The sequence below is a fragment of the Falco punctatus genome, assembly GCF_963210335.1.
Source record: "Falco punctatus genome assembly, chromosome: 7".
In the NCBI taxonomy this organism is placed as follows: domain Eukaryota; kingdom Metazoa; phylum Chordata; class Aves; order Falconiformes; family Falconidae; genus Falco; species Falco punctatus.
In genome coordinates this window covers 19,454,764-19,476,790 of record NC_137587.1, presented here as the reverse complement: position 1 = coordinate 19,476,790, position 22,027 = coordinate 19,454,764, and the positions used below count along the sequence as shown (strand labels likewise).

Sequence of the window (22,027 nt, the reverse complement as noted above, 5' to 3'; positions counted from 1 at the left end):
AGTGACTCTCTTGCCAAGTTTGGGACATGTCTTTAAGTTGAGCTGAGGGAAGAAATGATAAGTTGAAAGGAAAGTTGGCCCTTACAGGGAAGAAGTTATGGAGAGCTTCACAGAAATAGCTTTGCCAGCTCTTTGAGTTTTGCAGCCACTGGGGTTTCTTAAAGGTCTGCCCTTGCAGCCTTGTGATTACAAGAGCTTTTCTCCATCAATAAGTAATAGATGGGGGAAAAGCAAATGGGGCATACCATGAAGTTCAAAGCAGGCCAAAGCAAAGCAGACCCCAAAGAAGCTGAATGGCCATGGGGCAATTTGAAGGACTGAGGTTGCTTTTTAAGACAATGTCTTTTCAGTTTCTACCTGATGAGGTTGAGGGTTGACTCCCTCCTTGTGACCAGTTGTGGAATTGGAGCTATGGGTGGACTCTTAGACGTGTGAACTTTGTGTCTCTCTGGCCCAGCAGTCGAGGATTTTCCACAAAGCCCTGACCTTCGCCACAAAGGCATTCACCTCTCCTACCCATGCAGATGTGCAGTGTTGGAAAGGGAGGGAGGCGGGAAGGTGTGGAAAAAATTGCTGTGTTTTACTGTTGGAGCAGAAAGCATTCTCTGTTGGACAATGTTCTTGTGTCTTAGCTGTTTTCTCAAATGTCTCTTTATTGCAGGAGCAATGGATCGCCCCAGCTACCTGGAAGAGGACTATTCTAGCCTGGATGGGCTGGACGATGACGTGTTTCACTCTGATGACTTTGGACTTGCAGGTCAGCCTGGTGAGATGACTGCAACTGGCATTTTCACACAGAACCAGTCCTACAGCTGCCTTCTGGGGAGGTTTCAACTATTCCCCCTCACACACTGCTGTGGTCCCGGTATCAGGCATCCTGAGCAGCAGGACAAGGCAACTCAAACACTCAGCCCGTCCTCTTCCAGTCAGGATGTTATGTTGCCTTGTGGAGTCACTGAAGAGCCCCGGAGACTCTTCTATGGTAAGAGCACTCCAGTGTCACCAGCTTTGCAGCAAGGAAACTGTCCCTTTAGCACTTGCCCAATCAAGCAAGATTTCTTTCGTTAGGGCATTTTATTAAAGGACTAATATTATTTTGCTTTGGTCCTACTCCCTCAGAAAAGATAACATGTATTTTCTTACCCCTGCTTGTCCACTGTGGGAACCAGGCACTTGCTTATTGCTTCTGCTGTTTTTGATATTCCCACTCTTTCTGTTTTTGGCTTTATTCTGTCACATGTTATTTTACTGCTAGATGTTAAAGTTCTCACCATACCTCGTATCCTACAATTTGCTGACATTTTTTAACTTCTAGTGGTCTCATTCACATGGGAAGACTCTTAGAAGTTTTCAGTGGAGAGAGGGAAATGCAAAAATCTACACTTAGTGGGACAGCTTTTAGGCTGTTTACTGGGGTTAAAGTTGTTGAATAAGTAGCATATCCATCCAGTATGTTACGAGTAACTGGTGGGACACAACTCAGCTTTGTGTATCTGATTCAGCTTTAATTCTAATCAGTCCCACTAAATGCCAGAGAACTGAGAAAAGTCTGACGGAAAAGATACAGCAACCTTTAATGGGAGACAACTTGTGGCAGAGATCTTGTAAAACTGCAAACCTGTCATTAAAAAAAAAAAAATCAGCACTTGGCTGAACTATAAACAAGCAAAAGGAACCAAGTGTGTATGATCCTACCAGTCATTTGATTATGGGAAGCAGCACAATGCTCTGCTTTATTGATATAAATCTACTTAAAAGTGAGCAAATGTCTTACTGCATGCTTATGGTGCACAGTCATCGTTTGGCGTTCAGGAGCTTTAACACGAGTCAAAAAATCAGGATTATGTGCAGCTCTTGCCTCTGTAAAGTGTACTGAGTAGAAGAGCTATGCTTTGCGCTGGAAGAATGACTCTTCTGATCTGTTTTGTAGGGAATGCTGGTTACCGTTTACACGTCCCTCCAGTTGGCTTTGCATTGGATCCGCATCTCCAAGAGGAGCCTCAGGAAGGTCAGCGGGAAGCGCGTGCTGAGGTGCAGATTGCACGGAAGTTGCAGTGCATTGCTGACCAGTTCCACCGGCTCCACATACAGAGGGTAGGGTGTCTCTGGAGGGAAAGGTGGGGGTTTAACTATCCAAGAGTGGTGCTCAAGAAGACTGTCTCTGGGCATCAGCTAAGCGGGCTGTTGTCTAAGGCAGTAGACTGCCAGCAGCGATAAAATGGTAGGAGTATCATGATGGATTTGCTTAGGCTAGACTGCTGGCTTTTCCTAAAGGTTAGCAGGTGGAGGGAGAAGATGTGTGGGATTGCATTTACTGCCTGGGAAGGTAGCTGTTCTGCGTTAGCTGCTGCTATGCCAGCTCTTCCAGCTCATCAGCATCGGGGTCACTGAGGCTTTCCCCAGCGTTCTCCCCCTTGCTTTTTATTGTACCTTTTACTACTCTTCTCCAGTCTCCTCACTGCCAGTGGCTTCTCTTCAGTGGCCCAAGTGACCATGTCTGGCTTATATCAGCTCCTCATCTCAGAAATGACAATAAGCCTGGAGTCTGTTCTGACGCTCCTTGTTGTCTAGGAGTAGTTCTCTAAAATGTTGTTGAGTATATTTAGATCATGCTAGACTTGCTAACAACTCTTGTGTCAGACAGTCCTATCAGACTTGTGACTAACTTCCTCACAACAAAAGACAGCTGTAAGATGTCATCAGGTCTGAAAACCACACTCCAGAATCTTGATTTTTTTTTCTTAAATACAAAAAAAAAAAAAAAAGAAGAAACTCTGCTCTTCAAAGAAACAAAATAAACCCAGCACCCCTAAACTCCCTGATTCTTCTTTGCCCTCCTTCCCCCTTAAGTACAGATGAAATGGAAATCCCAGCCCGTGCAGAGTCTGGCAGAGGTTTGGCAGTAGGCAGCACTTCCCCACTTCTGTGTGTGTGCCCAACAGGGAGAGTGTGTATCCGCTTGCATGTGAAGAAGCTGACACTTGCTGACTTCAGAGAGGGGCAAAAAGCTTGTCTCACTCCAAATGAGTCGGTGGTCTGTTGACTGTGGAATCTGTTGCAGTTCTTGGAGTTAGGTGAGGATCTCCGCCCTGGTCAGAGAGAGTGGCTTGTGGCTGGGCCAAGGTTTGGTTCTCTCTGTGTCATCAGAGAGATGAGGGAATGCTGGGACTCTTCATCTCCAAATAGCAGGAGCACTGAAGCAGCTGTAACAGGAGGATTAGCCCGTAGCAATGTAGATGGGGCTATGAATGTCATGTAGCAAACTGCAGGAATAACGAGCTACCGCCAGATTTTCAGCCTGTGTCGTGTGTGGCTGAGTGGGGTTTTCCCCAGTGCTGTAACCTTTTGCCAGCGGTAGCTGAAGACCCTGCTCCCCCCAGCCCGGCTCTGGCAGGGGCGAGGCGGGGGGGGGGCGTCAGCCATCCGGCTGGAGGAGCCCTGGAGTGAAGCGGTGGAACTGGTTGTAACCCGACCCCTTGCGTCCCGGGGGAGCGCACCTATCTGGTGTCTGCGCCTTGGAAACGCATCCAGGAATGCCCACCCAAACCGGCTCCGGGCCGCGGCTGCCCGGGGTCGGGCGCTTTGCGGCCGCGGGGCGCGGGGGCGCGGGGGCTCCCACCGCCCGCAGCCAGGGCCGCCGGCCCGGCCCCGCCGCCTGTCAGCCAAGCCTGTGGACGACGTAGTAAACAAAAGCGCCCGCCCGCACCGCCCGCCAGCAGAGGAGGAGCTCTGCTGTCTTTGTTTGAACTGGAAGAGCAACAAGTTGTAAAGGGGCGGGGGGTGGGGGGGGGCAGCCGTCCAGCCCTTTAAATTTGAAAACAAAACAGAAAAAAAAACCAAACCCAAAACAAAACAACCCGAAAACTTCACCCGAGGACAGAGTAGTTCAGCCAGTGGTTCTCCACAGCCTGACCCTGGGATGGGCCTTGGCATTTGGATCTGCTCAGGGATTCTTGCTTGTTTGTCAGGAAAACTGAGTACTGAGCCACACGTTGGTTGTCCAAGGCACTGTTCCCCGTGGAGTGTTTTGTTGTCATGCCCGATCCCTTCCCTCCCAGCCCTGCATGGAGGATTTCCTTTGGCTTTTGGCACAGATCTTCCGTGCAGAAGCCCCTCTGTCCTGTGTGCGGTGACTCTTCCCAGCCTGTTGCTGAACAAGCAAGCAATCTGCCGCTGGAGATATGTCAACTGGTTCACGATGTGTCGTGGTTTGGAAGGGGCAGTCTCTGAGACATGGAAAACTGGGCTGTCGTTTATCTTGCTGTGAAACTAATCCCTGATTTGGATGCCCCATTACAGCTTCTCTCAAACATTTGGTCAAAACCAGCTTTCCAGAGTGGTGTCTTGAATCAGATTTAGAATACCACAAAGTTAGTCACACCGGTGTGGTCTTGTGAAGTCTTGAGAGACAGCAAACCTGGTTTTCAACAAGCTGTGCCTCTTTTCAGAGCCTAAAAAACATCTTATCTTGAACCTGTGAAAAGAAAACATATGTGTCTTTTCAGTGGGAGTTAGGAAAGGCTTTCAGCATTGTACTAGTACATCCAGCTAGCTCCAGAGTTGCTCTCTCATGGCTCTTGAGTTCTGCAAAACTCTCCAGCAGTTCAGGTATGGCTTGTGCTACTGCAGCAGCGAGGCTGTGTTGACACAAAGGCCACTGGTTAATGTACATCCCTGGCTGAGAGAGGAACCAAACAGGCAGTAGCTGCTGAGGTTGACGTCACTGAGTTGTCATTGGACTGGGCTGCGTGCATGGTCTAACCCCATCCCATACTAGGAACAGGAACACTGGAGAGTCACTGTTATCTCTTCCCTGGGCTCCTGGAACGATACGGTATTTATTCTGTGGTTCTTGGCTATACAAAAGACTTTTGGGTATGCATCTCGTAAGAATAAGAAAGTTGGCCGCACCTATGCTTGCTTTTGGCATGTACATAATTTTCAGGGTTTCATTTCCTATTAATATATTAAACAGAATACAGTAGTTTAAAACCTGGCTTTTTTGTGCTTAGAACAGTGCTAGAGCAATAATGCAACATTCCCTAGCACTCTGCAGCTTTCATCTCCTTAAGGTGCTGAATTTATTATGGGAAGGACTTGAGCAACACTCTGTGTTCCAAAGTAGCCAAGCCTACTGCAGGTCGATCCACTTTGCAAAGGACTTTGCAGAATGCCATTCGAGACCCATCTGTTTTTCTTGAGCTCATTAGTAACTCTTATCTGTCTGTGGCTGTGTAGCTTTCAGCAATGTTCCCTCTCATGCTTTTCTCACCCTGCCCCAGGAAAACAAAGGTAGACCCCTTGAAGCATGGCTTCATGCTTTCTGCAGGAGAACCCAGTGCCTGCCACCTCCTTGATGTGGAGCAAGTGTGCCTTTGCCATGGGGTCTGCAAACTGCTTGCTGTAGCCAAGCTGTGGCTGAGCTTAAAGAATGCACTCTGAGGTTATGGAGGACAGAGCTGAGCTTAGGGGATCTGCTCGTCGGTCGGCTGGGATGTGCAGCCTGTGCCCCACATGTCTGGGCTGTGGCAACAAGTGCTTGGACTTTGCTTCAGGTCCCAAGTGCACTGGAGTTTCCCCACCCAGAGAAGGAGCTTCAACCTGTGCTGAACTGACAATGTATTTCATGACATGACACACTGCTAGATGGGATGCGAGTAGACAACTAGGGATGGTGGCAGCAGTGGTGTAAAGCTGCCCCATAGGAGCACGAGGTTATACAAGAGTGGGGTGGATGACACACTGGATCAGTATCACACCCCTTTGGTTTGACTTGATCCGTCGAGACACTTGGAACGCTATGGTTTTTTCCAAATAAAATAACTCTTTCTAAGCAGGCTGCAGCTTTGAGGGGACTGCTTTTATCACATCTCTCCTTCATGGTGATAAGATCACTTCACAGGGGAGAAAATTGTCTCTTTAAGAGCCAAGGAGTGGTAGCCTTGAACAGTTCTGGGCTTGGGTCCAAGCAGAGCCACTGACTTGCTGTATGACCTCAGACAAGTCTCTTGACCTCCTTGTGCTTCAGTCAACCCATCTGGAAAGCTCAGTTTGAAAAAAGCTGAGCCTCAATGAGAACCAGATGCTGAATCAGAGCTGAGCTTTCTTGAGTAAATAAGTGCATTACAAACAACAACAAAGCCCCTTTCCAACACATCAGGGATCCTGCAGTTGATTTAGATATGCTGACCATGCTCAAAAAGCCTCCATGGATCTAGCTATAGAAAACTGTTGCTCTAAATTCCCCAGTTGGTTCAGCAAGTAACTGTCGCCATCACTACAGTGGGCTCGAGCAGCCTGTGGAGCCTGAGTGCCTGCATCCACACCGGCTGTGGACGGATGGCTGGGCATGTACCTGTTTGCCTCAAGTTAATGACACTGAAAATGTTCAGGAGGAAATGTTGTTTTCCTTTGAAAGTGAAGCTTGTTACATTTTGCATATTTTTTCCCCTCTGTCTCTCATGAGAGTTATTGAGGCCTCCTCTGAGACACTTCTGCTTATGCAACAGGGAGCCCGTGTCTCTTGTCAGAAGCTTATTGGCATGAGAGAGTGGGTGCACGCAGCGCTACCTGTGTATCATTTAGTCCAGGCTCCATCAGGCTTTTCTCCATTGTTTATTGAGGACACTCAGGGGATTTTTTAACAGTGGCTTTTTCAAACTGGAATTGTTTGCTGGAAACTGTCCTTTATGATGGCTTTACATTTTAGGAAAAATGTTCAGAAAAGCTTCCTAATAATGTAATGGAGAGACCCTCAAACAGTCCTGCAGCTGAGCCCATACAACCGGCAGCTCCGTACTTTATTTGTACCTGCAGTCTCTTTGAGACTTGGGATAAGTGCTTTCGTTTTTTTCCCCAAGTAAGTCAGTACATTTCAGGATCTTCTTTGCTGGCTAGTGCTTGCTGGTCTCTGCTTCTGCTGCGCAAAGCAGTGGGGCTTCTCTTCAGCTCTGCTGTTTGCGGGTTGCCCATCAGTGCAGAATTGAATTTCCAGCTGAGGGTGCCAGGAGCAGGATGAGGGAGAGTACCAGACAGAGAACTCCTGGTGTGAGCCCAGTTTAGAAGAGAGGGGGTAGGGTGGGCGTGAGGTTGAGAAGATTGAGATGGAAGGCAAAGTTCTTGCAGGTCTATGGAATTGGAATCCTAGGCTTGAGGAATGGAGGCTGCCATTGGGGCAAGAGGAATTATCACGGTCAGTGGAGTCAGAAACTTGATTTGAGAAAGCGGAGACAGATTCTTTTGCTTACTGTTAGATTTTTTGTTGGGGTTTTTTTTGGTTTGTGTTTGTTGGTTGGTTTTTTTTGCATTTTGACAAATGACATTGAAGGAAGAGGTGTGCTTGGAAGTGCACCTTCCCCTATGCATACAAATGACACAGCAACCTGTTGCCCCTTGCCTCACACCTGTTCTGAAATCCTGCTGCCTGTGGAACTGTTTACTTGACATTTAGGTTAACAGAAACTTGCAGGACCCTTTCACATCTGATCTGAAATTATATTCTTTGTTATGTTAAGAAAAGAAACTGAGAACAAGAACGTAGTTATGCCACTGTATAAATCCATGTTTCTCCCATATCTTGAATGTTACATACAGTTCTGGTTTCCTTCTTCCAAAATGATGCAGCAGAACTGGAAAAGGTTCAGAGAAAGGCAAGAATGATGATGAAACTTCCATATGAAAAATGGAAAAATGCGCTAGGGCCGCTCAGCCTAGAAAAGACACAAAGGAAGGGGGTAGCAATATTAAACAGAAATCAAAAGTGACATGAAGGGGATGGATAGACTAATTTCTCCCAGTACAAGAACTAGGCAAAATCAAGTCAAGCTAGTAGGAGCCAGGTCAAAGTAAGTGAGGTAGTTTGCCGTGCAATAGGTAGCTCTGTGGAACTCCTTGTCAAGGCATGTTCTGCATCCCAGTGCTTTATCTGGGTTCAAGGGGAATCAGGACAAGTTTATAGCCACTGAAGGAGACGTTAAATAAACAGAAACCAGATCTGACCCGGAAAGTCCGAAGCTCAAACTGGTTACATGCTGAAAGAGTATTAGGGGGAGCTATTGCATGTACTCACCCTCCGCTTTTCCTCGGGCAGCCATGTAAGCTGCTGTTGGAGGCTGGGCTACGCAAACTCTTGATCCAACAGTCACATACAAACATTGCATATTGGTTTAATAAAACCCACAAAATTTCTATACCAGCCTAATCTGTGCTTCTTCTCTACGCTTTCAGCTGACAAAAGATTTAAATATATCACGGTTTTGTTACTGCCTAAAATAGGGGATAACTTTAAAAAGCAAAACTTCCTGCCTAGCTCTGGTAGAGGAAGTGGGCGGAGGATAAGGGAGCTGGGTGGCAGAGGAGCCGTGCAAGCTCTGTGTGGTAGCATGCTGTGAATCCTTCACCCTGCCACCCTGCCGGACATGGGGCTACAGTGGCTTAAGGCAGTGGGGCCACAACCTCAAAACACCAAGGTTGCCCACATTAGAGAGCACGAAATAAGTCTTTGGGACAGTGCAAGAGAATTGTTTTGCAGTATTTGTAACGTCACCTGTTATGTTGCTGTGTGATGTAAACAGTGTTCAGTGCTGCTGCTTCTCCTGTATGACCCCAGCAGTCTCTGCAGGCTCTCCTGCGTTTCCGTGGCTCCCACAGCACCATGCCAGCCACTGTGGCAGTGCTAACGTGCTTTCTGTTTGTAGCAGTGTGACAGCTGAGAAATTACTTTTCAATTAAGAAGTAATTGTGGTGATATCCCACTTCTTTTTTAGTGTGGGAGACTCGGAAATGCAGGTTATAACTTGTCTGAGATCACGCAGGGATCGCTGATTGGAACCCAGTCGTTCTGCCTCCAGTCCTCTGCTTAGGCTGGTTGATCTTATTAAGATACTGCCATCTCTGAGGGGGATGATGATATGTTTGGACCGATTATTTATGGTGAGGAGTGTGCATGTTTCTCTTTTACTGAATTAAATTTTATGGTGGAAAGGCAGGAAAGCAAGCGCCCAACTGCAGCCCTCCTTTGTTTCAGGCCGTTGGGGAGGAATCTCCCGCTAGCCTTTTATAGCCTCTGTTTGGGGTGGGTTTGTTTTTTTGTTTCTCCTGGGTAGTTGCCCTTGCCAATGGCAAAGGAATCAGAGTAGTGTACCACAGCACAAAGAACAGTGGTCTAAAAATAAAAGCAGTGAGGCAACTTCTTTTAACCCCAGTTAGGTTTTTCCTGGTGTAAGGCCTGAGGAGGCGGCGGGGGCTGCGGGCTCTCTCTGAGGAGAGCCCCGGGCGGGTGAGGAGGCGCGGGTTGTGCGTGAGAGCGGCTCTGCCGGGCAGCGTTCGCGCCCCGCCGCGGTGTTTATATCGCGCTCTAAATTTAGCCTCTGAGTCACCACAACTGCTGACGAGGCCGCTCTGCCCGCAGGCCCCGCCGCTGCACCTGCCCGCCGGCCCCCCCCGCCCCGCGGGCCGGAGCCCTGCGCCGCCCCCTCACCCCTCCGCCGGGATGTTGGCTTGTGGAAAAGTTTTAAAGTGTTATTTTAACCAAACCCCGAGGTGGGCTGTAATCACTAGGGGGTGTCTCCCGCGCGGTGAGCAGCTGAGGGAGCACCTCCCTTCTGGGGTGAGGGAGCCCGCGCAGAGGGAAGGCGGGTTCGCCCGAGCTGGGCGGCCAGCGGGGCGAGCCGTGAGGCAGCTCTGCCAGCTCAGGCTCGGGGGCTGAGGGAATAAACCTGCCTGTCCCCGCTGCCAGCAGCTGGGGCTCTGTGTGTGTGTCTTCTGCATGGGGAGGGCGAGATCTGGGCATTTCTTCCTGCACCCTTATCCTCCCGCCCCAGCATGGTGGCAAATCCTGCCCCTGGCCCTGTGCCGCAGGTAGAGAGTGGTATCAGGTGTGGCTCTATGGAAATACAAGACCCTGATTTACTCTTTATTTATGGAAAACAAGCCGGTGTGCCCCCCAGGGGTGCAGGAGGGGAAGGCTGGGGGCCTGGGAACGCAGTGGCCGGTGGTTGCCCTTCCCAGGTTGCCGTCAGCTGGCTGTTGCCATGGCGTCTGTCTGCTTCCCCTTCCTGCCTGCTCCGGGAGGAAGGCGGAGTGGCTGCGTGTTTGTTTTTGACTACGAGAAAGTTGAGAAGGGGCTCACCTGTGCAGCTGTGCCCCCAGCAGGTTTGGGGCAAGGGACACTTGCTGTTCGCTGTTCGGCCCAGCGCCTTGGCAGGGGTCAGTGCCACCGCCCCCCCTGCGTGGGCTGGCAGCCTGTAAATGGGATGTGGGGGTCCCCTGTACCCCTCCTGCTGCCCCCACTCCGTTATATCCTCTCCATAAACACACGTGTTGCTTATCTTGTTTCGCGCAAAGCCTGATGGAGGCTTTGCGAAAGGAAGCAGTAGTTGGGATGACACCTCCCTCTGCCGCAAGTTTAGTCCCACAGAAGAGAGCCATGGGGTTTGCAAGCCAGAAGGATGCAGATCCCCGAGGAAGATCCTCATCCTCCTCTCTGTGTCACCACGGTGCCGCTAAGCACCTCTTTCGTTTTTTCTTTATTACTGTCTCCTTTTTTTCCCCTGCTGCTTTTACACATGCATTATTCTTTGGTCATTAGGAATCACAGCTGGAAAGATTTGTATTTGACTTCCATTGGCCTGCATTTCTCTCTCCAGCGGGGGACACCTTCTGTAACCTCTGTTGCCTTGGGGACTGTGACTTTCTAGTCTTTCTAAGCTAAAGCATATTTTGTGGTAGCACAATATGCCTCCAGCCACCTGGCAGCCAAAACAGCCTTCAGCGATGAGTCAGCAACCGCTCCTGGTGTGCAAGTATTTTTGTTTTCAGTGAATAAATAAAATCCCAACAACTTATTGCTAATACATGTATTAGTCATTAAAGGAAGAATGATGTTTTTATGTACACATATGCCATTATTCTTTTGCTTTAATAGTGCCATTTATGGCAATATTTTAATCCTTCTAGTTAAGATGGGATCAGAATTTGATCCTTAACCATCTGGAAGCCATGAACCAAAGTCAGAATTGCCTATGAGATCAAGAGTGTAGACAGGTGTACTCTTCTGTATATGTGATAAGAAAGTACCAAACATGCATACAAGGTGTATGTGATGAACATACTCTTTTATTTTTTTTTAAAGGAGGGATATTAGTGTCACGTATGTATCAGGTGAATCTTACTAATCTGTTAAATATTTATACACAAGGATTCAAAAAGCTGTGTCAGAGACAACATTTTCTTTGAGGTGTGTTACCTGTCCTGATCTTCCCTTGATCATCCCATGCAAGGGCCTTGGTAGGAGTAAAAAGCTTTTGACATCTGCAGTGCTATTTGACACATATCTGCATGCTTCCAGCATGAAACATGTATTAGGAATTAATTATGAGGAGGGAATAAATGTCAGGTCAATCATGTTCCTCTTTCATTTGCTTCCAGTAAGAGTCTTGCTGGTTTTTTGTGTTTGTTTACCAGCATTCTGGCTTTTGGTTCAGCACAGTTCATGGAATAGGCTTCACTAACATACTGTTGCTGCAGAGGACACTTTTCCTGTAAAGTGGCCTTTCCTTGTGACTCATTGAAGCATTCATGTTAATGCCTCAGACAGACAGTCTCTTAAGGATATCCCCTTCAAAAAGCAGCAGCTGCAATAGGAAATGGTTTTATGTGTTTCCAGCTTTGTGTTGACTTACTGTATTCACAAGTCTAGTCTTCTTTGGTTACAGTTAGTAGAGAGGGCAAAAGGGGCTCCTTTCCATCTTGGGAAAGGAGATTCAAAATGTTCCTTGTATTGCCACCACATGGAGGTGGCAAAGTGTTCATCCCTGATATTTTTGTGCAGTAGTGACTCTTGAGGACTGAATTGTTTTGTTGAAGGACAAATCAGCATAGTGAAGTTTAGGAAAATTATAAATCTGTGCCACAATAGTTATGAGTCTTAGAAAACTGTAAGAATTTGCTTGAAATGTATCACATCTGAAAAAATTAGATGCCAAATTAGTGGAGTCACTCTCCTGGGTTTTCTGTCCTTCCTGGCAGCTAAATTTTACCACACCAAAACGCCCTCAGTCTTGAAATATTTGAATATTTTGGTCTTGGCAGAGGCATATCTGGGGAAAAGCTACCGAAACTTGTGAAAAGGACATTTTTTAGGCTGGGACAGTTCTTTCCATAAATTGTTTATCTCTACTGGAAAGAATAGCTACCATTTCCATTCTGTGGCTCTTGTCCCACGCTGAATTAGTATCATGGAAAGCAGATCAACCCCAGAAGTGAAGCCATAACTCTGCAAACCACGTTAGCTAGGCTTGCTGCTGAAGCAAGCAGTCCCAGCTTGCTCTTCTCCTCAGATCACCTTTCTGTTGTGCTGGCACAAGCATCAGCTTGACTACATGATGCCATGGATCAGATGGATTAGGATGACCTGATCAATAGTAAAGGCAACTTCTTTGTCAGATTAGTTCTGGCCTTGATCATTGTCCTGCTCTAGTTCACTTTCCTGCACCAGTGTGAGGACAGTGTGAGCAGGCTGCTTCGGTACGCAAGCCAGTGAAAGTGTATGTGGGACTACACCGCTGTGGAAGGAAATTCTGGCTGAGTACAGACCCAGGGAAGTATAAGCCCTAAGTCTAGGAATAAACCCTGGAAACCTGCCCTCAGCCTAGTGCTCTTATATTTTTACTTCAAAACAAAATTAATGGTGTCAATGTCCTTCATAAAGTGATTTGAGATCTTACACTTCTTATAAACAAGGGGAAGCAAGGATAAAAGAATTCCTATTCTGCTCTTGCATGGAAATCTCCTTGAGTCCCTTAGGCTCATAGACACTGAAAAGTGGGAAACATTTTAACTGGAGAAGGACAAAAATGCTTTATGAAAAATATGGCTTCAAGAGGCAGTACAATAAACACAGTAGAATATAAACTAAAAAAAAACATTAGAGTTTTTCTCAGTAGTTGTGGTACCATATCCCACTGGTTCTTTTGGAGGTCTGTAACCCTTCTTAAAGTAAAGCTCTAAACCTCTTTCTTTACCAAATAAAAACAAACCCCAATACCTTCCTAAAAAAGCCCCCCCACTCCCATCAAAAAACAGGGAGGAGGATGAGCTCAACCCTTCTACTGTTTGTCCCCGAACATGGTTTTTACCTATCACTGCAAAGAACAAGTAACCCTTTTCTTCTGAGGTGACATGTAAAACTTAGGAAAGAGAGTACTTAGAAACCTGTTAGGGTGTGTGAGAAGCTCAAAGCAGCCTCCTACATGAAGTGGGACATTACTATGGGGATCTTAACATGTGTTTGTCTCCCTGACAGTGTGGAATAGTTTAAATTGCGCGTGCCAGATCAGCACGCCTCCTCTCATCTGCCCACAAATTAACCCATTTTACAGAATTCCATGAGAGTTTCCATTAAAGAAAGCCCAGCAGTGAAGCTGAGATATATTTTAAGTTTAGGATTTCGATACCAATTTTTAAATGTCCTTTGGCATTTCCCATTCTAAGTCCCTATAAGACATTCCTTTACCCTCTTGGCTGCCAAGAGAATAAAATTATCTGCCAAAGCAGATTGTCTTCAGAGCATCTGTTTGTCCATCATGCTCTCCTAGCATAGTTCCCTACTCGTGGAAACTGCAGAAGGCAGCATTGTGCTTGCATGCCACTTCATCGACATGCTACCCAAAGATCTCTGTTCAAGAAGCAGTCTGCTTAAGCTGTAATAGCTTGATAAAAACATGGTATCTAGATGTCATCAGTAAACGTTGTGGTTCCACGTGCATGTTCAAGCGGGTTTGGGAGTGTGGCTCTGTGAAGGAGGGTGAGAAGAACCTCTGGAGATTGATGAGGAAGGACAAGCCTGGTCATACTGAGAGGCGAGTAACAAAACAAAAAGCATCTTGCTTTTTTTGGAACCAGGTGAGACCAAATGAGGTTTTTTTAACCCAGCCCTAAGGGACAGTTTATAATTCACCTGTAAACCTAGCAATGCTTTGAAATAAATTCTACCAGGCTCTAGAGTCGCTGTCTGTGGGTTATGCTCAAAACACAGTGGTGTTGAAATGTGTGATGGGATCTGTGTGAACTCTTCTAAATCCAGGAGGCAACTGTTACGTCTTGAGGGGAAGAAGTGACCCACTGCTATGTTGTAAGATGAACACAGGTTTCCGGAAGCCTGTTTTGTGTGTAGTTGTGATTCAAATGGCACAGATCTACCCACACTGAAATATGAACATAATTTAATGATGACCTGGGAGGGCTTTGAAGAGCTGTCTATTGACACATCTCCAATAGACCAACTCCAGTTGCAACTCTCTCTGATTTGTGATTACATAAAGAATGCCTTGCAACCGTGTTCTGCCCTGTTGAGCTAATCTGAGCTGAAACGTCTTGTTCGTATAATGTGCTTCAGTGCTCCTTTATGAACTCCTGTGTACTGAGGCAAAGCTGTTGGAAGCCAGTCTTCTGTTTCCTCGTCTGCTGGGGATTGGGGTGGGGGGGTGGGGGGAGGGGGTGGAGATTGGGGCTGGTTTGTTTTGTTTTCCAGAAATGATCAGTCCTGCTTAGCAAATATGGAATTCTGGATGAGAAAACAAAGACTGACTTCTAATAGAGGGTAGGTTATTGAGGTGAAATAGTATCCCAGGCTGGGCAATGTAAAGAGAAACCCACCTGTTTGTATGAGATGCCATTAAAGTGCGGGAAGGTGGGGGTATAATCAGAGCCACTTTTGCAGGGGTGGTTACACATAACAAAAGAAGGAACAGTGTCCCTGCCCCAAAGCTGCATTATATAGTCTGGTGTCCCCCTGAAACTCAATTCCCATGTTTCTTCCTTGACAATGGGACCTGAAATAACCTCTTGGTTTTGGTTTTTTGTGTGTTTTCAAGTATGTTCTTGCTTAAGGTTTAATTGGCTCCAGTCAGTAGGAAAGGGCTCCAAGGCTGATTATTTATGGCTTACTGTCAAAAGTGGCTATAAAAAGGGCAGTATTATCTTGGAGATGCTGGGAAGGAAAATGTGATGGGGGGAGGGTGGGGGAGTGTGTGTGTGCACGAATGTGTTTTCTTGTACTAGATGAAATCAGAGTTTTGCTGTCTCAGCAGTGTGGTTTAAATTGAAGATTAACCCTTTGACCTTCACGGTGTCAAATCACTTACAGATGGATCACCAGTTATATTTTTTTCTTTTTTTTTTACTTTCAGGGTGAAGGGGGGCTTTTTTTTTTAAAAAAAAAAAAAAAAGAAGAAGGTTGTTTGTTCATGCAGCTGGGGCTTTTGAAAGGCTCAGAAGCCAATCTGATTAAAAACAGCACTTGGCTAAACTCTGCAAAATCCTACAAGCAAAAAAAAAAGTTTAATCCTCTTGTGCACAATGCATAAAGGGTCTGCTCTTTTCTTTTTGTAATGTTAGAGCTACAATTATTTCTGGAGAACTTATCATTTCCCTCTCTCCCCTCATCCCTTGCTGCACCCCCTTGTTATGCTGATGGGATTAAAGTGTCTGCTCTTGAAAAGTGTAACTGAGTTGTTATTGGAAAAGAGAAGTGGTATGTTGCAATTTTAGAAATATAAATAACCTTGCTTCAACTGTTCTTCTCTACAGCATCAGCAGAACAGAAATCAAGTGTGGTGGCAGCTTTTTCTCTTCCTACACAACTTGGCCTTAAACGCAGAGGCGAACAGGAACCACACTGGGCAGAGGTGAGCTTCGCCCACCTGTTTGAGGCCGCATCCAGTCTGCAGGGAGCACTGAACAAACACTGGTTCGGGGGCGAGACATTGCACACCGCCGGCCGGATGTGAGGACTCTGAATTTCTGATACTCGTCTTCAAGTTTGGGGTTTTTTACGGACTCTTCTTTGTTGCTGCCTGCCTCGCGAGGCAGGGAGCTCTTGTCCAACACTGTCAAAGGAAAGACAGAATGTGGGTGTGTTTGGTAAAGCTTGCTGCTGGTTCCCGTGCCGGTGACCTCTGTGCAAGGGAGGCAGGTATTAGACTAATGGCTTCCTCTGCCCTGTGTGTTAGTCAATGGTAGAGTGTAGGAGTGTCATTTTGGCTGCTAGTTAAAAATGATGTCTGGGATTGATGACTCTAAACATACTTAGAGTATCTTCCAGAGCAGAGATGCTCGATTTCTCCACAAAGAAATTTCTTTTTAGCAATGAAAACATTCAAGTAGCTTATATCCATCAGGTTGCTTGTTTTCTGTGTGGGTTACTGTTTATTTCCTTGCACCTTGTGTGAGAGAAAATTACAAGGAACTCTGATCTCTTTCTGTTGGGCACCAGTTGTGGTTCTCTTACATGAAGTTGTTCTTTGTCATTGCCATCAACAGACAAAATCATTTCAGTAGAACAGTCTTAAAATTAAACCTTCCTGGGGTTGCTGGTGGCTAGTAGTTTCTGTCACTGTTTGCTTCCAGTTCAGTGTTTGCAGTGCCCATGAGCCAGCATGAAGCCAAAACCCATGAAATATGACACAAGCATCATTCTTCTACAATGATAATGTGTATGTTTTTATTAGTTTTATGATGAGTGTTCATTTTGTTTTGGTTTTATTTTCTCTTACTGTAATGTTGGTTGGTCAGGAAGGCTTAGGTCCCAGGCATCTGATAGTTTTGCATCAGGATTTGACAGGGATATTAATTAGCAACTAGTCTGACATGTACACTGCAGAAGCAGACTGTCCATTACTCTAGTATGTAATGTTTGGAGGCTGTTGTAAGCAGATATTAACTAGCAGCAGTATTCAAGGGAAATCTAACAGTTCCTGGATTGTTTGTATGCACTCAGAAGTTTGTCCATATGACTGACACTATTGGACCAGCACAGGGAAATTACCCTGCCAAAAGGAAGTAGCTTTAAATATCGATGGCTACTTCTCTGTAGCCTTAAATATCATTAGTTTGCAGACCCAGTGACAACTGGGGTAAAATACGAACAGAAAAGCAATACAGACTTTATTTTCCTCAGACCATTTCCGTATTGCTACTGCACCTTGCTGTAGGTCTCAAATGATTCAACCAGTGTGAGGAAGAGCTTGTCTAGAGAATTGCTCTTCAGTCTTTTTACAAACATTGACTTCAGGTGTTGAGGAATTCTTTTGCTCTTGGTCCGCTCTGAAAAATAAGCATTACTGTATGGGAAGAGTAGTTTACTTGCACATACGCTTTCTTCTCTACCCCTCTCTGCATATCCTTCTCTAATTCATGCTTTCTTTGGTGTTTGTATAATCTCATCATTGCACTGCAGTGTCTGGTAACAATTTGCTGAACACAGTTAAATTTGGACTTTGTCCCTCTCTCCCAGCCCCATTCTCTCGATTTCCATCCTGCTGTACTATGGCAAAATGTGCTTTAGCTCCCTAAAAGAGGTCCCCAAGCCTTTTTCACTTTCTTATAGTCACAGTCACTCTCTTTCAACGTAAGGAGAGTTTATGTGAGAAAAGCTTTTTTTTCTCCTCTTATGTTATTTTTCTAGCTAGAGCTAGAGTAATATGTTTGTCCTTGATGGTTAATAATTCATATAAATGAATCTCAAGTAATATTTTTGGGGGGTGGGTTTTATGGAGAGGGAGGGTGGGGGGGTCTTTTTAGGCGGGGGGATTGGTTTTTGTTTTGTGTTGTTTCTTTAAGCATATGCACTACAGAGTTACCCAGAGAGATACAAGTGATAGCCATTGCTGACTATGCTGCAGCAGTATGGGAAGCCACTCTCTGCCCATGTTGACAGAGATGAGGCTTTCCATACCTTGCTTTGCATAGTCTGCTTGGAGTAAATGCTGGTCATCAGAGAATGAGGACTTAAATGGGAGGGAGGGGGTGGAAATGCAAGCACAGAGTGATTTGGGGGCCCCTGAGAAGCTGGATGTTAAGGAGAAGACTTCTAAATCAGAAGCTCTTATTAAGGAGGCAGGAGTGGAAGTGCTAAGTGCTGAAGCTCAGGAAGCAATGCAGCAATGCTGTCTGCCCTCATGGCATGCCCTAGGATGTGATGCTTGTGTTTTCCCACTGGTTGCCAGGACCCCTTTATCAGGAACAGTCAAAGCTACGTCATAACAGCCCTGCAAACTAGGAAAAATTCAGCAAGTGCATGGCACTTAGAAACTGTTGTGAGCTTTCCCCTTCTCCTCTGCCTTGACTTGACGGCCAAACAGGCCAATAAGGTCTGTTCTCTGGATGTGTAAGCTGGAAGGATAGGTCTGGTACTGGCACTTTCTGGTGTTGCGACCCAACCAGTTTATCTAGGATAAGACTCTTTCTAACATGGAGAAACAGGTATCTGAAACCATTCTTCAGTCAGGCTGCCTGCCTCAGTAGAGTCATTTGGCTCAGGGAAAGACCCATCTTTGCCAGTCCATATTCCCCACTGTAACAACAGACTTATCAAAATTGGTCATGCCAGGGTCTCAAGTTAAAATCTCCTTGAACAACAATACTTAATTGGAGACATAGAGCTAATGCTAGACAAAGGCTGACTTCCTGCAATATGCGTGTTGGTTACTGGTGCCAGAGATTTACAACCACTGATAATATATTTTAATTATATTCCATATCTGCATATCTTGGAGAAAGGAAATATGCTCTGTCAACCCAAAAGTCTTATTTTGCTTCGTGTAGATTTGGAGGTGCAGGCTGGTTATTCACTTAGGGGAAAGCAGCTACTTCATACTAACAGTCTCACCTGCTTGAGGAAATAGTGGGAAGATTTCACACGTTTATCAACAAATACAGAGATGCACAGCACCCATGTATTGTTACCCATTGCATGTTAGTAAGGCTCCTTGAGCACGTGTTGAGGAGTTTGTCCCCACAGAGTAGCTATTGCAGTGTGGCCATGGACGTATGTCAATTGTTTGTGGAAACAGTTCCAAGGAACATGGTTTAAGTCCTGTTGGTGAAGCAGTATGCTTGGCTTTTAGATGTTAGTTTGTCTTGCTGAAAGGAATGGGACAGTTTCTCTCCGTGTTGCAAAGCTACAGTATAACAATTTAGAAAGAACAGCTGGATCTTTCTCTGAAAACAAATTCCTGTTTTTAATGATCAGTTCTGAAGAAGAGCTTGAGCTGCTGCTGATGGTACCAGCAGCCTTGAACTATCTTGCTTGCCTTCCCCAGATCTCCAGAACATCTTCAGACCTCAGCTGTCTTTCCTTGAGGGGTGGAGTTCTTCCTTATCCTTCCCAGCTTCCCACCCTTTTGAATATCTTGTAACCTGCCCATCCTTGGATCCAGCAAGCCTGGTGCTAGTAGGGAATAGTTAGTTTTTACTTTTGTTTCCTGCAATTCTTGAAAGCTGAGCCAGTAATCACAAAGTGACTGCCCAGGAAAAACTGCAAACTGCCATAAATGGGATACAACAAAGGCAGGGAAGAGGATGAATTTGCATGGAAAGGGTAACCGTTTGATCTATGTGTGGGACTGCAGCCTTCTCCCAAGGTGCTGATAATCCCTGGTAGCACTGAATTCCTGCATAATTGATCACATATCCCAGTTTAAATAGCTGGTTGTTACTAGATGTTTGTTGGCTAAACTCTGGTTAGAGGAGTCCTGAAAGAAACTTCCTTATCAGCCTTCGCTTTGGAGCTGTGTATCAACAAGGGAATAGAGGCAAGGAATCCAGTCCTTCTTGATGTAGAAAGGGTGATTGCAAAACCATCTTTCTTTCTACTGGCCATTTACTTTGTCCCTTCAAGCCTACATTAAAGGTATAGGCAACATGTGCATGTGAGGTTACTACAGTCCTGGAGTTGTTCCATAGTAGCTGCTGGAGCTGTACCCAAGGCTGAACTTCATTCATTGTGAGGCTTGGCACTGTTCTGGGAAACTGCGGAATCTGCCCATTAGTAGACCAGGGAGAAAGGTTGTTTTTTTAAGAAAAAGCAAAATTACTTGAGGCAGTTGTTGCAGTGTGATCCCGTCAACTCTACAATGAATTCCACCTTTCTGCTGCTGGTCCTGACCCATATCTCTGCTGAAGCTGTGGGAATGGTGAGACTGCGACATGCTAAATGTTGTGCTGTTGAGGGTATTTTTAAAGGGCAAAATAGGGAGTGCACTCAGCACTCAGCATATGTGCTGCGATCTAATGAGAATGCAGGTATGTGGAGATCTTGCCTTGTTTCACCAGCAGTATTTACTGTGGAATTATAAATGAAAAGACCATGGAATGCCTGTTCATAAGCATGGGAGCTCTGCACATGGACCAAGCACTATCAAGTATTAGCGTAATTTGACAACAAAGGGTTTTAATAATATCCTTCAAAAGAGTCTGTCTTTCAAACTGGCATTTGTGATCATTTGCAAAAATGCCTACCTGTTGCCTTGGATTGTTTTAGCAAGAAGAAATACCTCAAGGAATTGATAAAAGATCCTAGGACAATCTTTTACAGTTCCTAAAGACTTCAGTGGTCTCTGTTTCTTTGGTTTGCATGTGTTCACACAGGTGTTACACAGCTCAGTTCTTCTCCACCAGGAAAAGCAGAAAAGACCAAACACATCAAATGCACTGGAATGTAATTGTGTGTGTGCGTGCGTGTGCGTGTGTGTTCTTAAACTGAATGCAGTCTGACATCCCTTACCCCTTCTTTCTTCCACGTGCCTCATCTTCCCCCTTAGCCACAGAAAGGAGGGTCTCTTCCTGCGAATCCCATGCTGGAAGTTGGTTTCTGGGAAGCGAAACCTAATGTCTGTGGGCTGTTTTTTAAAGCCATGTTTCAGTTCTGTCTTCAGACTCTTTGCTGCCTTTGGGGAATGGAGGGGTGGGAAGGGTAGATTCTTAAACTGCTTTTTAAATCTATTATGGAAATTTTGCATGTATAAAGTTATTCTTAAATCTAAAGGAGTCTTCCCGATTTGTGGACACAGCTCCAGGAGAGCATCATCACAGATTCCTCAGCTCCAGGTTTGATCAGACTTCTGAAAGGAAAATTTGATGACAGAAGGGGGAGAGACTGGTGTAATGGAAAGACGACATTGTCAGTATCTCCTTAAATAAACGTCAGAAGTTGGGCTTGTAAAAGGAAAATTTCAAAAACAGCCCAAGGGATTTGTATGACTATTTCCACTGGGTGCATTTGAAAATCCTTCCACTAAATTTGAGTTTGGGTATCCAGACTGTTGGGGTTTTTTGGTAAAACTAATCATGTGTCTCTTCTTCTGTGGTATGTAGTACAGTCTCCCATGTTTCTACGTAAAATTCATGATGAGAGTACTGTGAAATGTGGATTCACGTTTTCTCCCTCCCTGCATGACTTTTCTACTTTGATGAGATTTATTTTTTTTCCCTTTTTTAAAATTTCAGAGTCCTTCATCTGCAAAACAAAAAGGGTGAGGTGAGCTAGAATTCATAATGTACTTAATAGACTTCCCCTCCGTGCAGGGTTTCCCCATGAATTCTGATATTCACCAGAATATGATACTGTCCTGCTGCAGCAGTAAACCCAATGCTCTCCTGTGAGATTGCTGTCTGCACTAGTCCTGAAGTGCACACACCTTCTTTGCCATGGACTGAGACCCAGTGAGAATGTAGCATTTTGTTTATCCTGGTTGTGTGCCTCCAGGACTCCTGCCTGTACCAATGGTGACTGGGCAGAGCTCCTTTTTTTTTGTATCTGTGCAGTATATTTGCTTTGTGCTTTCTTTCTTTGGTGCTTTTTAATACTTTAATACTTGGATGTTTTTTCTAATAACTGGTACAATTTTTAATAAAATTGTTAAATTCTTTGTCTGTCTTCTTTGTTTTATTTTTTAAGGGATGGAGGGCACTTACACAGCTGGCCCATTCTGGAGTTACCCAAATCAGTGATACAATTTGGGTTGTTCAACTTTGAAAGTAACCTGGTAGATCCTTTTATGTGTATCTTAATGACAGGCCCTGCAACAAAGACAAGATGTTCTTTGCAGTTTGGACTGCTTTCCTTGGGCACAATTTAATTTATAAAATAGCCTTTCAAGGAGGTGTATTTCCATGCTTGGATAGAGAACTATTGCTACTTGGAGCTGCACCGTTAACTTGCTGCTTCAAATCAGGAAGACCTCTTAAG

General features: G+C 45.4%; 1 protein-coding gene across 7 annotated transcripts in view; it reads left to right on the top strand.

Moving 5' to 3' along the window:
- BMF (Bcl2 modifying factor) overlaps positions 1-21,707 on the top strand; it is a 30,885-nt gene extending 9,178 nt beyond the window's left edge. For 2 of the 7 annotated variants that reach the window (XM_080396488.1, XM_080396487.1), the window contains 2 exons: positions 758-982; positions 1,931-5,275. In XM_080396488.1, coding sequence (XP_080252614.1) covers positions 772-982; positions 1,931-2,217 — 498 coding nt within the window. In that variant the 5' untranslated portion in view covers positions 758-771 and the 3' untranslated portion in view covers positions 2,218-5,275. The other 5 variants (XM_080396484.1, XM_080396483.1, XM_080396489.1 and 2 more) reach the window with 4 other exon arrangements.
- Positions 21,708-22,027: the final 320 nt, after the last annotated feature.